The 14,265-nt window shown below is 36.7% G+C and overlaps 1 protein-coding gene across 9 annotated transcripts in view; it reads right to left on the reverse strand.

The window, feature by feature from the left end:
• LOC126872189 (papilin) overlaps nucleotides 1–11,324 on the reverse strand; it is a 162,698-nt gene extending 151,374 nt beyond the window's left edge. For 8 of the 9 annotated variants that reach the window (XM_050631822.1, XM_050631826.1, XM_050631825.1 and 5 more), the window contains exon 1: nucleotides 8,310–8,463. In XM_050631822.1, coding sequence (XP_050487779.1) covers nucleotides 8,310–8,332 — 23 coding nt within the window. In that variant the 5' untranslated portion in view covers nucleotides 8,333–8,463. Of the gene's footprint in view, nucleotides 1–8,309; nucleotides 8,464–11,164 lie in introns of those variants that run through there. The other variant, XM_050631821.1, reaches the window with a different exon arrangement.
• Nucleotides 11,325–14,265: the final 2,941 nt, after the last annotated feature.

The raw sequence follows: 14,265 nt of genomic DNA on the forward strand, positions 1-14,265 counted from the left end.
ACAGGTTCAGATAAATAGAGTTCTACAGTATTGTATTTGTATTACGTAACCGTATTATTGTATCTGTATACCGAAAAATGTACAGTTTGTAATAATGGGATATGGCCGTAAAAAATATTCGTTATAATGTTATATAAGTTTCTTAGTATATATAGTGGTCAGTATAGTAATTGTTAAAGTTCCCGCCAAAGTTTGATGAAAACATAGAGGAGGTGTATATTTTGCGCATAAAATTTGCTATGAAAATGTTGCAGTTAATATTCATAATATTCATATTGTAGCATAATAGGGTAGAGTATTACGATGGCTCTGTAATTCATATATTAGGAAATTCATGGATTGAGAAACCTGTACAAGTACAATAATATATCGTTGCATTGTAACATATGCTTAATTTTTAGTGGTAGAGAGAAGGAGCGTTACAGATAGTAGTTGAGTGATTTTATATATTATTCAACACAAAGGGCCAATTGATAGGGTATTTTTGTGTATTTCGACGTGCTCCTTAAAACCATCCCGTCATTTCAATCACACTTTACTAGGAAAGATGAATTACCTTAATGAGCACTCGACGTTCATTTCGTTTACTGTGCAAGAATATAGGTGGCAATTACAGGCAACGTGCACACATGTGTGACTACTAAAGGGACGTTTGGTCGGCTGCATCAAAGAAACGTGCAGTCCCTCTTATTAATTCATGCTAATCGCCTACCCTCTAAAAGCGGTTCTCAATCATTCAAGGAACTCGGTTGTTCCAAGTATACGCATTAAGCATGGGGACGTTTATCATGAGAACGGAACGAAAAAATTTTATGCTGCATAAGATTAGACACAGAAAAAATTCCATTTATCTAAATAAAAATTACAGCTTCGAGATCATTATCGGGATAAAAGGTTCCAATAAGTAATCACTGGTGTTAAAATGGAAATTTTGAATGAACGTAAGAGACCATTTTAAACGATGCATTTTTATGCAGATTGTGGGACGAATTAGTTGTTTTAGAGATAGGGCTTGGATAAATGTAATATTCATAAAGAAAAATGGTTCTCCGCTAGTTCCCTTCAAAAAAAAAAAAAAAAACATTATCGCTTTAAACGAATGATGAAACCAGTGAAATATATAATAGAATTATAGACTAAAACCTTTTGAATAAAACAATATACCAGCGGAAACAATACGAAATAAAAAGAAACCTTTTGAAAAAAACAAACATCAACTATTTCATAACTTTAAACTAATTGAAATGAGTCCGTAAAAGCCAAACATTTATAATGAAACAGTAGAATACCACTCATCTAAGCTTAATTTGTAACCACCACATCCTCATTTTGTAAACCGTCATATTCATCATTTACGTCCCTATCGTTTCTTCACGACACAAAACCAAGACCTTCGGAAACAACCGAAATATCATCTTCCATCCACATTCAAAATAATCGAAGCTACTTTGTTCCGAAACGATGCAATGTATTCACTTAGTCTAGCAGAGGTAAACGTACTCTTCTCGACTCGAGAGATCAAAGCTACTATTTCGACAGCACTGTTCCGTGGGTAAAGTGCTCAACGCACGGAAAACAGTAATTTCACTTCGGCAAACAACAAGTTGCCTCGGCTACAATAAATAAACGGCAATACTTTCGAGTTGATCTCGCGAGCGACCGCGAATAAGGAGGCAGAGGAGGTGCATGCGTGTGCAGAACGAGAATCCGGTACCGAGGTTGCCGCCGTGCGTATTAACTTATGGAACAGAAATAACAGCTTTCCCCACGGGAGCCAAAATAACCCGGCGGAACACAGAATTGTCCGTGACTTACAAGTCTTTTTACTCGAGAGACCGCTTCCCAACTTGGGAATTCCGGGTCGATGCATATTCGAGGGCGCCTCCATTTGTTCCTCGTCGTCGTTGCCTGGTTATTTATTTCGACAACCCTTTACGGACACCCTGTCGCGAAGAGACAAAAGTTCGAAAGGCATAAGAGCCACCGATGAGAAAAGAGACCATGACTGGGACAGACACTTGTCCGTCGTTGGAGGCATTAAGATTAACCTTGATAGACATCGTTTTCTACGGGCGGAGGGACACAGTGGAAACGCGGCCTCGGCTAATCGTTTTAAATGGCTCCGAATCGGTTCTCACAGACGCGTTTAGCTTGTTCAATTTGTCGCGTGATTCTCGAGGGCGTGGAAGGACTGAGGCGCGAGTACGTAGTAGTTACGTATACGGTTTTAGAAAATTTTAGGACAATCGTTTGTTCGCGTGGCTATCGATTAGGATCGAAACCATAGGAAGGGAAAATACGTATAATTCGAATCGTTTCATTCCTGAATTTTCAATGTTTCGATTATTTAAACTTTCAAACTTTCAATTTTCCAAATTCTTTCATTCTCAAATTTTCAGATCTTTTCATTTCCAAATGTTCATATATTCAAACTTACACGTTTAGAAGTTTTCTAACTTGGAAATTTTTTAATTTTCAAATCGTTAAACCAAAATTTTTTAAACTTTAAACTTTACTTCCTTCTTTATAGACACCGCTGTATCACAGAGATGCAATTAAACCGGATGTTACTTCTTTTCTGATGTTGCAACCAAAATCGAGATAAGGTAAAAACGAAGGTAAAGATCCAAGTATAGGTATAATAGTTTGTTGAAAGTTTTTACGAGTTCTAGGCTGAGTGTTAATTACAGTTCCTATCGAGATCTAAAGCTTCCAGAGGGTTTCTTCTCGGAACACCAATCTGGATTTTATTTTCTTTCGTTATGACGGTGGTCTTGTACAGTTGTACGCGGAGAACGAGCATCAACCGAACACGGCTCACTGGAATATTACGGAACAAAATGATTTCTCAACGTTGCTAGCGATATATATTCGTGTCATAAAGGGTACAAATGGAACGTGTGCAGGGAGACAGACCGATGATCCGAGTCAGGGCAGACATTTCTTCCGCGGATTCCCGAATGGGCTGATTGATGACGCCGTTAACGTGTATTAACGATATGGTCTATTCGCAAGAAAAATCCTACGTCGAAATTCCAATTTGCGATTAAATAAACGCCGATTCCGATATGGATGAATAATCTGCTTAAATGAAGTACGGAAATATTTTCACATGACTGCAATACTAGCTCTAATAAAACAGAAAATAAACTGTCGTGGAAATTCGTAAGTTCAACACGTTTGCCACTATTTACAGATTTATCTGTAATCGACGTTAACAATTGTAATAAATTGTAGAAACCAAAAGCCAATAAACATATTCGTTTTAATATAGCAATTTATGTGTGAAATCTACTTATCTCGCAAATAAATTATTCTTAGTCCCATCGAGCGTTAAACGAATACATATATTCGGTAACATGTATAACACGCATTCACGAAATTCACTCTAGATTCAAGTTAAATTTACAGTTACACTCTGCCTCTGTCAGAAAATTCGCCGATATTAATAAATATCTAATAAAAACAAGTTTACAAGCAAATTTTGCAAAATTAAAATTCTAAAGTCATAAAAGCTGATTGGACGGTTTTAAAGGTGCAATAATTAAGAATTCACTTGTCAATTCACTAATATAATCAACTAATAAATTGCGAGAGGATCTTGCTAGTCAATTATTGCAACTTAACAAAATCACCAGAGAGTATCCCAAAAAAATCAAACGCGAACTGTAGCCAGAGGAAGTCCCACGAATTCACTTTCGAAACCACTCGCGGGATAAGACACGTGGAATTAATCGCATCTCCTGTCGCACTTTCTTCCCTCCGTATTTTCTTTTTTTTTTCTCCTCCTCTTTCCTCATATTTCTTTTTTTCTTCTGTATCTTCTTTTCGTTTCGCGTCCGCAAGCTCCGATGGTTAATCTTGTGCTCGCCGCGAGCGTGACCCGAGCTGAATTTTAAATCTGACGTATTACACGCGTAGCTGGTGTACAGGAGTCGGAAGGACATCTACATAGAGGCAGGGAATTAGCATAAGCCATTGTCCTGCCAACGGCTCGACCAAGAGAATGGTACCTGAAAGCTCTACCAGCTACAATAACCCTTTATACAGTGCAGGTGGAGTACTGTTATAACCGTAAATCGTATGAAAACGTATCGTGAGCGCTTTTGCGATTCTATTCGGTTGGCCAGAGGAATTACGACTTGCCAATTAACCGATTAGATTATCGCCAGGGCCAGATATTGTCAACTCTCAATTATATGTGCGAAGGGATGTCTTGATAATACAGGCCAAGTGCGATAATCGTTCCTCCTATTATATGGGACCGAAATTGATTTAAACAATCGCGTAATCGAATGTAAAATATCGATCGTGGTTATTCCCATGTTGTTGAAATAGAAACTTTGCTGATTCTTGAAGGATATTACGAACAAATAAGTAAAGATTTCTAAAAGTTAAAAGAGAGAAGACACTCTCCTAGAAAAACTTATTTTGTATTAGTTATTTGATTCGTGGAATATTTATTTGATAATAAGTTATTGAAAAAATGTTTGGCTTAGAGAATGAACAAAGAAGGAAGACTGTAATTTTGTATCGATTAGTTATTTGATTCGCAGGATTCTTTAAGGGTAACGGAAATGAGTGGTCGAAGAAATCTTTGACTTAGAGAACGAAGCGAAAATAAAAATTGATATTGCGAGTGTTGATCATTTGATTCGTAGAAGAATTCTTGCAGTTTGATGTGAATGGGTGGTTTAAAAAATCCTGAACTAAAAGAATGACCATACAATAAACAATGATTTTATATTAATTAATTATTTGATCAATAAATAAATTAAAAAAAACAGAGAGAATGGATGGTTAAACAAATACTTGGCTTAAGGAGTGAAGAGAAGATAGAAATTCGTTTTACCTTTCTTAATTATTGAATTCGTAAAAGAATGCTTGAAAATGAGGAGAATGGATGGTTCACGAAGTACTTGACTTAAAGAATGAAACAAGAAGAAAATTGATTTTATATAGGTTAGTTGGTTTATATGCTGGTTTATAGGTTGGTCTATGGATTGGAAGTAGACTGTAGTCTACTTCGTTATTAATATCGCGTGCAAGAGTACGTGGGAAGCTTCCTGTGATCTTAATTACTCTTTCGATTAAGTAAATACTGTTATATCAATCGTCATTGATTGCATAGACGCGTTCTACTAACATCCGCAGAACCTTCCAGTAAGTTTCAATCGTTCTTTTCGAAATATTAACGCGAATTATCAAGTATACGCAAAACTTGCGGTCTTCAAAGACTCATTGTCAGATAAATCCTGTACACTCCGTTTTAATTGGGAGACCACGTTAGACGTCAGGAATTTGCAATTGACGTAAGATATATTTTCTGTCTATATCGAAAAGAGGAAGCAAACAGTGGTGTACTAAGAAACGTGATTCATTCTATCTCATCCGGGATTTCAACTTTCCCGAACTTTACTTCCAAGAAAAAGAGAAGAAGAAGCAAACGAAATATACAAAATTTCCTTATATAATGTTAGACCAACTTACTACGACAAAATAGCTTATAGCGACACACGAATGTTCGTAAAAATGCGACGGATGCATTTCCCTTGCTAACACGTGTCTGGACAAGAATAAAACTTTTATTAACGAAACAAAAATATTTTACTGAAATAAAGTAGAAGCAAGGGAAGGAATTTAGTATTTTTTGTTTTTTAATTAACACTAGCACTACGTGAAAAAGAATTACGCAAACAGCCATTGCAAGCTCCTTTCTATATCCACGCCTTGTAATTGCGATATTTATGTAATTACGCTTGTGTAGTACGATCATCCTGAATATTCATTTTTATATATGTACTTCTTAATCCTTTAGTACTACGATCGATCAGTCACGCGATAAAATGTTTAATACATTGACATGGCAATTAAGTAGTAGTAATAACACATAGTACTTTACTGTATCTAGGTTAAGTAGATTAAATTACTATGTAAGTAGTGGGTAAGTGTCGTATGCAATTATATGACTACAGTGTTGCAACGAAGATGACACACAGACAACAACGAGTGATTTTAAACCAATTTTAAATAGCTGCTCATAGAATCTTAAAGCTAGAACTACCAGAATGGTGATCTGACAAAGTGATTAGTTCGTTATTTTTCATGGAAATTTTATAAATTTACAACAATGCGTTTTCTAGAATTTTCGTAAAAGTATATGAGTAAAAATCTGTTTTTCTTCTTGGATTATATATTTTTTCGTACATCTTTCATCTTAATTTCTTTGTTCGTTTAAAAATTTAGTCTAATCAAAGATTTAATTGAAATTTGTAACCGCACATAAAACTAACATTACCAGAAATCGAAGAGAAATTAATTCTTAAGTGTGAAATTTGTCCAACTAACAATACAAGAAAATTCTAATAAGGTTTTCTCATGAGACATGTAATAAGACGCGACAAGCCTCTTTATCTCCCTTGAAGGAAGAGAACTGCTTACAAAGAAACTATGAGGGAAAAAAGAGGAACCGTACGGCACATGACGCAACACACAAGCTTTGCTGGAGTGTTTTGACAAATGACGAACAGAGTTCTCGGGGAGAAGAGTGCACATGTCTTCGGTTCGCATCTCGAGGAACTCGCCAGAGGGTCTACCCTCTCATGGGATATGCGAATTGTGTGTCAGGAGGATCGTAAAAATCCGAAAACAGCCGGAGACCGAGGATTTTTCGATGAATTTTCACACGAGAAGGACCCAGCTATCGACTCGTCCCCCCGTTCAATTAAGTTTCAACGCCGGAAACATGTGAACCTACTTTACGCTTTTAAAGTCATGCCTTATTCGGCTGAAAACCGGCGAGAAAAACCGCTTTGCAGCTTTCGATCGGCGATCCTCGATTAGCTGAAACTCCATCGAGCCGCGTTCTTTCCCCACTTTCGAAAATTGTCCGGTGTATTTTGTTCGAAGCGATTAGAGGATTAAATTTTTTGGGCGAATAGAGCAATCGAGGAAATACTTGAAAATTTCAAACATTTATTTTATGATCATAAAGGACAATTTTCTTGTAGAGCTTTTAGAATATCGATACAATAAGTTTTACTAATAATACATATTTGTAAAAGTAATCTTTTAAAGTAATTTTATTTGGATAATTTAGAGTAATCTGATGGTTAAGAGAAAGAAATTGAGGTTCGAGGAATAAGAGAACTCTATTCAATAGAATAATACCTATACTAAATATTTAACTTGTGGATTGTAATATAGTCTTTAGAGAAATAATTTCTTTCAAGAAAAATACAATTATAATATTTGTATAGATAATCCTCTAATTGGAGAATTTTGAATAAAAGAGACTTTCCATACTTTCAAACATCAATTGTAGAAACATTTCTAATATCTCCTATGAATCATCAAATGTCTATCTAGTTTGATACTTGAACTATTTCCTAATTTATTCTGATTAGTATGGCGCCGAACAGACAGCTTCTGACGACAATAAATTAACGAGAAATTTATATCGTTCAATCCGGCACAGGCAAATATGCATTGATGCATTATCTTCTTACTTGATGGACCATAACATCACTTACGAAAGCAGAAGCAACTGGGCTCGAAGGAAATGCGAAGGCAAGGTCGAAAAACCTGCGAAAAAAGTGGACAAATGCGACGTGCGGCCTCGTAATTATGTCACAATTGTACGCGGCGCGCGTATGTGGCGTAACACTCGGATAAGCGGAGTAATGAGACCGATAAAAATGTGTAGTCCTTGTATTTTCAAAGTTTTTACGAGTTTCGTCGCTAATACAATACATCGTCAAATAATTGCCTGATGAGAGGATCTACGTCTCGAAGTTATCCCCAAATTCAAAATCGAAATATAAAGTTAATTCGCTTACTCACTTACTTCAAGAATGATAATTCATTTGAACCACACTACATAATATTAATTAATATTCGACCAGCATAAACTCTAATGTGTCCTAACTATGAACATTCCATGAAATATTCCAAGGCAAAACGAAGAATATCAATACAATAATATTTACCCACCAACTACGTGCATCTGGTGGACATCATTTCCTATATAATAATATTTAATCATTGTAAACTCTAATCTGTCTTACGTCCTAACAATAAACTTCAAAGTCCTCCGTTTATACTCCAAGGAGAAACGAGGAAATTAAATATAACAATATTTATCCACCAACTATATGCACCTGATGGCCGTCATTTCCAACGATAATAATTAATATCCGATCACTAGAAACTCTAGTGTATCCTAACTATGGATAATAAATTTCAAAGTTCTTCATCTATGCTCCAAGGAAAAATGAAGAAAATAAATATAATAATATTTGTCCACTAACCACGTGCTCCTGATGGCCGTCATTCCCGCTGAAGATCGGCCGGACCCACGGCTTGGATACCGGAAAACCCCTCTCGACACTGGTATGAGAGCCGAAGGAACGACAACGCGCACCACCTCCGCGGACGGGAGTCGGCCACTGACTGAACGTGACTCTGATTCTCTGGAACCGGGAGGAGGCTGCGTCGACCGGTCAGGGACCACGAGCCTGCGGCCTTCTGACACTCAAGTCACCGTCAATTTCTCCCCCTTCGTTCTTTCTCTCGTTCCCTCACTCCTCTTTCTTTTTCTCTTTCACCGAGCTGTTGCGTTTCGTTTACACTTTTCTTTTTTCCTCGATAAACAGACGATCCCTTTTACACTGATCAACGGAATTTGATTCTTTAGAAAACCGTCTGTGTGCTTGGTTACTTTCTTGCATGCTTTCTATTTGTCTCTAGTATCGAGATTCAAAGGTGTAATTCGAAGTAATGGTAGTTTCATTGGTGAAGTTTGGGATCGGCATCTTTTTGGAGATTACGGCGCAATAGATGATCCCAGACGTAATTGAATATACTTTGCACCGGTGTTTCTGTTTGAGGATTTTGTTAGTCCGTTTTTGCTAATCGTTCGCTAAATATGCTCACGAAATGGAGGAGATACGAGAGGTTCTAACAGATGGTTCGAACGCTATTTCATTTGCACGTTGCACTTTGGAAAGTTTCTGTTTCGTATAGACGAAAATTTTACTATTTTTAAATATGCTAACAAGCCAGTCATAGTGTTTAAATCAATCGAAAGGCTCAACAAAAAAGCGTGCAAGCGTATTTTTTCGTTTTTCTCCTAAAAGCATGTTAAATACGAAACGGTATACAATACATAGGTAACACTTATAATAATGTACAGGATTTATTCAGAAGTTTTCAAACGTTTATAAGAACGTATAACGATATGTTTTATATATAACGATATCAACTTTATTTATAATTTTTTCAAATTAAAGATTTTATCGCTTGTACAACCTTTGCTTTTGACCTCTGCAATATTAATAGAAAATTTCGGTGAACATCAGTCTATTTAGTTAATATATTTCACGCAATTTCTAAGAACCTAGTCCCAACCAACTAGCACGTTCTTCACACGAAACACCATTAATATTCATTCCTCATAGCAAACTATTAGATTGACCACGACAAAATTCGCATACTACGTCGATAGCTATCAACAATACCAATGATCTATGTTCATATAATATTTTTTGTTTGGTTATATTCATAAAATATACTGATAAAATATAGCTATTACACTTTTGGACACTTTATATATACCATAAATTTTCGATATTTTACGTCAATACTTTCAAATCGTAAAACAAGAATATCGCCAATTTCTATACTGAAAATTCTCGATAATAACCGATAATACCATTGATATCTCTCTATTTCTCCCACATACGTGTTAAATATGACAAGCTGTAGAAAAATGAAGCAACACGGTTGTGACCCAGTGTGGAATGGTTCAAGGGCAAGTGGACAGGAAGAGCAATGGATTCTGGAAATTCATTCAGCCGCTCATTCACTCTACTTGCGGACGTCTTAATGAAAAGTGAACCGGCGATTTACGAGCGATCGTTCGATGCGAATGTAGAAACGACCGATGAATAATGGAACGCGTGCTTCTTGGATAGCCCCCTTAGTAGTAACCAGCGACACGATTCCATCATGATGGGATACTCGAGCGACAGAAGAACAGAGATAGGCAAAGTCGATGACGGGGAGTAGCGAGACAGTTAATTAAATTTAACGGGGAGGTTATCACGTCACCAACGATCGTTTCTATGTAGGTATCATGGACCAGCTTTTCGCGATTCTAGCTGGATTCTATTCTCGATCGTCGAACGAGAGAAGCGTACGACGTGTCTCACGCTTGAAAGAAGCTCGAAACGACAAGAAAGTTTTAACGACAAGATTTAATAGCTATGGGACAGGCGGTAAATCGTTTTAACAACCTATGTGCACAGAACCAATTGTTCCTCCGCCGTTCCTTTCCCAGTTTCTGCCCCGTTTTCTTTTTCCAACCCGGTTATTTCCAGTTTTCCTCGATGCCCGAGATGTTCTACTACTGTGAACGATTCGATTTTGATGCTTGAGAAACAACTACCTTAATCGCACTGCATTTTATTCCCTCATCATGAAATTTATCCGGTATTTGAAAAGAAATCATGGATCTTTCGTAATGATTTTTCGATTTTTAATAATTCCGGAAATTAGGTTAATGCAATTTTTTTTTTTTTTTTTTAGTCAATTTATAGTATCGAATCCTATTCTCTCAGACTGTTCCTATGGTTATGAAAGACAATTCCGAGGATTTCTTTTTCGATGCTGCTTTTTCTTTCGAATCTAAATATTTAGGTCCTACGATTTTATGAAATTTGTACTAATTAATGTATTTATAACATTGTAATAATTTATTTTCTCAAACCTGTATGGTATACTCCTGTAAACTACCTATTATTCTAATATATTTTTCAATGTGAATTACCATATCCACGTTTTCCAATAATCTTATATATATGTAATTTTTTGTCGCGCTCAATACATAATACCTTAACCATAACATTTACTGGGAACACTAGCGAACGAAACGTCGGATGTAAAACCCTTCTTCACTAAAGTAGTCCCAAAATTACCAAATCGTTCAAATTCAAGTTTCCACTGTAACACAAATACATACACTCTCTCACCACCGATCGATCAATCATGCAAAACACCAAGCAAGATACAAGCCCCTCGACCATCGAACGTTCCGTTCGCCAGAATCTCGAGACGAATATTCACGGAAGAGAAAAACGACGTAAGTCGATCCATTAGGACTAACCGTGTGCTTCGACGGCGCATCGTGGCGGATGACAGTTCCCCGTCCAGCGGGAATCCTTCGACAAGAAGCCTCCTCCTCTCTTATCCGGTTAATTCACGTTAAGACCGGCACCAAGTGAAATCCTTGCGAAAGGACGCGCGCGTGGAACTCACGAGAGAAAACTGACCGAAAGAAGCGCGGTACACGAACAGAGTACCGACCCCCGATACCGAGCTGCTCTCTCGGTTCAAGTCGAGAAGGAAAGAGAAAGAGCAGAACGTACGAAGAGAAAGAGAGAAAGACTTACGAGAGACGCATGGAGAGAGGAAGGCAGATAGAAGGTTGGCGGCAGAAATGGTCGTAGAAGGGGCGGGAGGGACGAGAAACAGCGACAGGGTGGAGGACCAAAAGAGAAGAGAATAGTTGGAGGGTGGGAGAGAGGGTCTGGTGGGGACTTCTTACTCATTCATACTCAAACGCCCCCGCAAAATTGCAAGTACCGTAAAGACGGTGCTTCTTCTCCACGCTCGAACTGCCAGCTATACGCTGCTTGATTAACGAATTCGATGCACTCGGTTTGATCTTGCTCGAAAGATTGGATGGCGAAAGTTTCGGACGAATGCGGTGATTCATGAATAGAAGATTTTTGTTCGGGTTTCTTGGATGTTTTTCTATGAATTGGATTTTCAACCGGTTTGAAAATGAAAGCCTTGATAAGTAAGGGTGACCGATGTTTGAGAGATTTTTGTTTGTGGTGTGTTTGGGTACGATTTTAATTTCTGGTTGGAACACTTCTGGAGATTTATGAGTATTCTGTATGAATGAGTACATGAATGAACTGATCGGTATAAATGCAACCGAGTTACACGTCGTGTTATAATAACATTGTAATAAAGAGGTTAAATAAACGATATAGAGTTCAGCGATAAGATAGAGCGATTTGTCTTTAGATCGTGCTATCAGTTGCGTTATAGATTAAATATAAAAATTAAATGAAAATGTCGAATAATGTACATAAATAATGTATTGTTCTAGAATTACGTATATTTCGATCTTTGTGTATCTTATTTAATATTTACTTGTTTTGGAAAATCAATAACATAGTGACTTAAAATATTCGATTGTCGCTTCAAGATTTTAATCTTCAATTAATCAAATTACAAACGTTGTCACGAAGCTGACATAATCTGACAACCAGAGAAGATGAATCAACTCTTGGATAATATAATTTTTTTTGTATAAGTGACATATTTGATACCATAATTCCATCTGGAAGAAATAAAATGGATTTATCTAAAATTTATAATTATCGAAATTTCTCGTTAAAATGTGACCTGGATAGAATAAAATTTTACCTGATTCAATATAGATGCAATCAGAAAGTGATCCTAAGTTTTTCACCTGTCCGTTATCCTAACGATATATGGCAATATTACTCTTACCCCAATCGCCATCTTACGGGCCTCCTGTATATTTTCCGTGGTAACGGGCAACGAGGTCACCCTTAAGCCGCAAATAGTTCACGCAAAGTAATCAAACAAGTTGTTACGATGTTACAAAAAAAGGAAAACGTTAGCGTAACGTAATTAGAAGCGTGCCTCTTGTCGGTGCTATCGGGCGTGAATCTCATTTCGACTCGGACGCGACGTCGCGCGAAATTCGACGGACGCGATTAGCGGACGAACGTTAACGTCCGTTTGTTAATTAATGCGCGTGGTATGGTCGCACGAACAATACGCTCGTCGAACCCGCCAATTCAATTTCGACAAGCCGGATTAACGCGTCAGGATGAATCGGCGCCGGCGCTCGATCACGGCGTCAACACGTGCCTTTTATTAATCACCCTCCGATTTTGTTAATTATCCCCTATTACCAAATCGCCGCGATCGAAATAATCGGGCCAACATCGATCACACCTACGCCACTCTGCGTGGGCTTAAGACGAAATGGGCTCGCGATTAATATCAATTTTTGTATATTTATGACATAAATTTATAATTAATTCCTCTTTGGAAATTACAAGAAAATTTATTGATATTTTATTCTAGTTTACCACGTGTGTAACCAAGATCACATTATTTCCAAAACCAAAAGCACATTATTTCTGCTGTGTATATCTGATTGTGTATCAGGTTCAAGGATATACATGTCCTTTAAGCCTAAACGTGTATAAGTTTTGAGCTAATGATATCGATATGGACGAGAGTGATTGAAGCGCGAAGTTTAGATTACAGCGCTAATATAATGAGTGAAATTATGTATTTGTTTTTAGTGATAATATCTGTGAATGATTAACATTTATTGACAGTTATCCGTATCTCGATGTCGATATTTGTAATAATCATCGATACAGTTTAATCGTCACTGCGAAAGATTTATATTTCGAAACTGTGAAAGAAGGCATGGAGTTATGCGAATGTTGTTGACAATTATATGATAATATTTGCCGTTGGTTATCGACATCAATGAAATTGATTTGGCGTGTATTTTACTTTTTGTATTATTATATTTTTGTCGATATTCCACTCTTTAATTTTGTTTTGTTCTGTACTGTGAATACGTATTATACACGTGTGATATTAAATATATTGTAAATATTGTTACAGATTAGTACTTATTTAAATATTATGCATTTTTACAATCGCATTCTGTACCTCCTCGTTCATTTAAGAGATTAATTCTAACATAAAAAACAAAAGAAATATAAACTTGAAAAGCAAATCTCGTTACTTCTCGGAAGCTATCGCCGCTTATCAATATTTGCCGACAATTATTGACTTTGTTCAATGTCTGTCGACGATTTCAAGATGAATTCAATCTAATATAATTTAAAGTTCCAATATTAAAACACAAAAACATATAAAACATCAATGATACTTTATACATGGAAACACTGATAATTTCCAATAAAAATATGTAATAAAGAAAATACAATAGAAACCTAATTATTTTTTCTACAAGTCCATTCTTCGAACATTCATTAGCTTTGCACATCCATCGAATGATGCTATCCGATCACTGATCGAAGATCGATAACGTTTACATTTCCGCCGTTGTAAACGCGAATCCCTTTGCCAGACGCCACCTGTTATACCATTCGCGAAATTACGAGATTGAGATTA

This window comes from Bombus huntii, chromosome 12 (genome assembly GCF_024542735.1).
Source record: "Bombus huntii isolate Logan2020A chromosome 12, iyBomHunt1.1, whole genome shotgun sequence".
NCBI classification, from domain to species: domain Eukaryota; kingdom Metazoa; phylum Arthropoda; class Insecta; order Hymenoptera; family Apidae; genus Bombus; species Bombus huntii.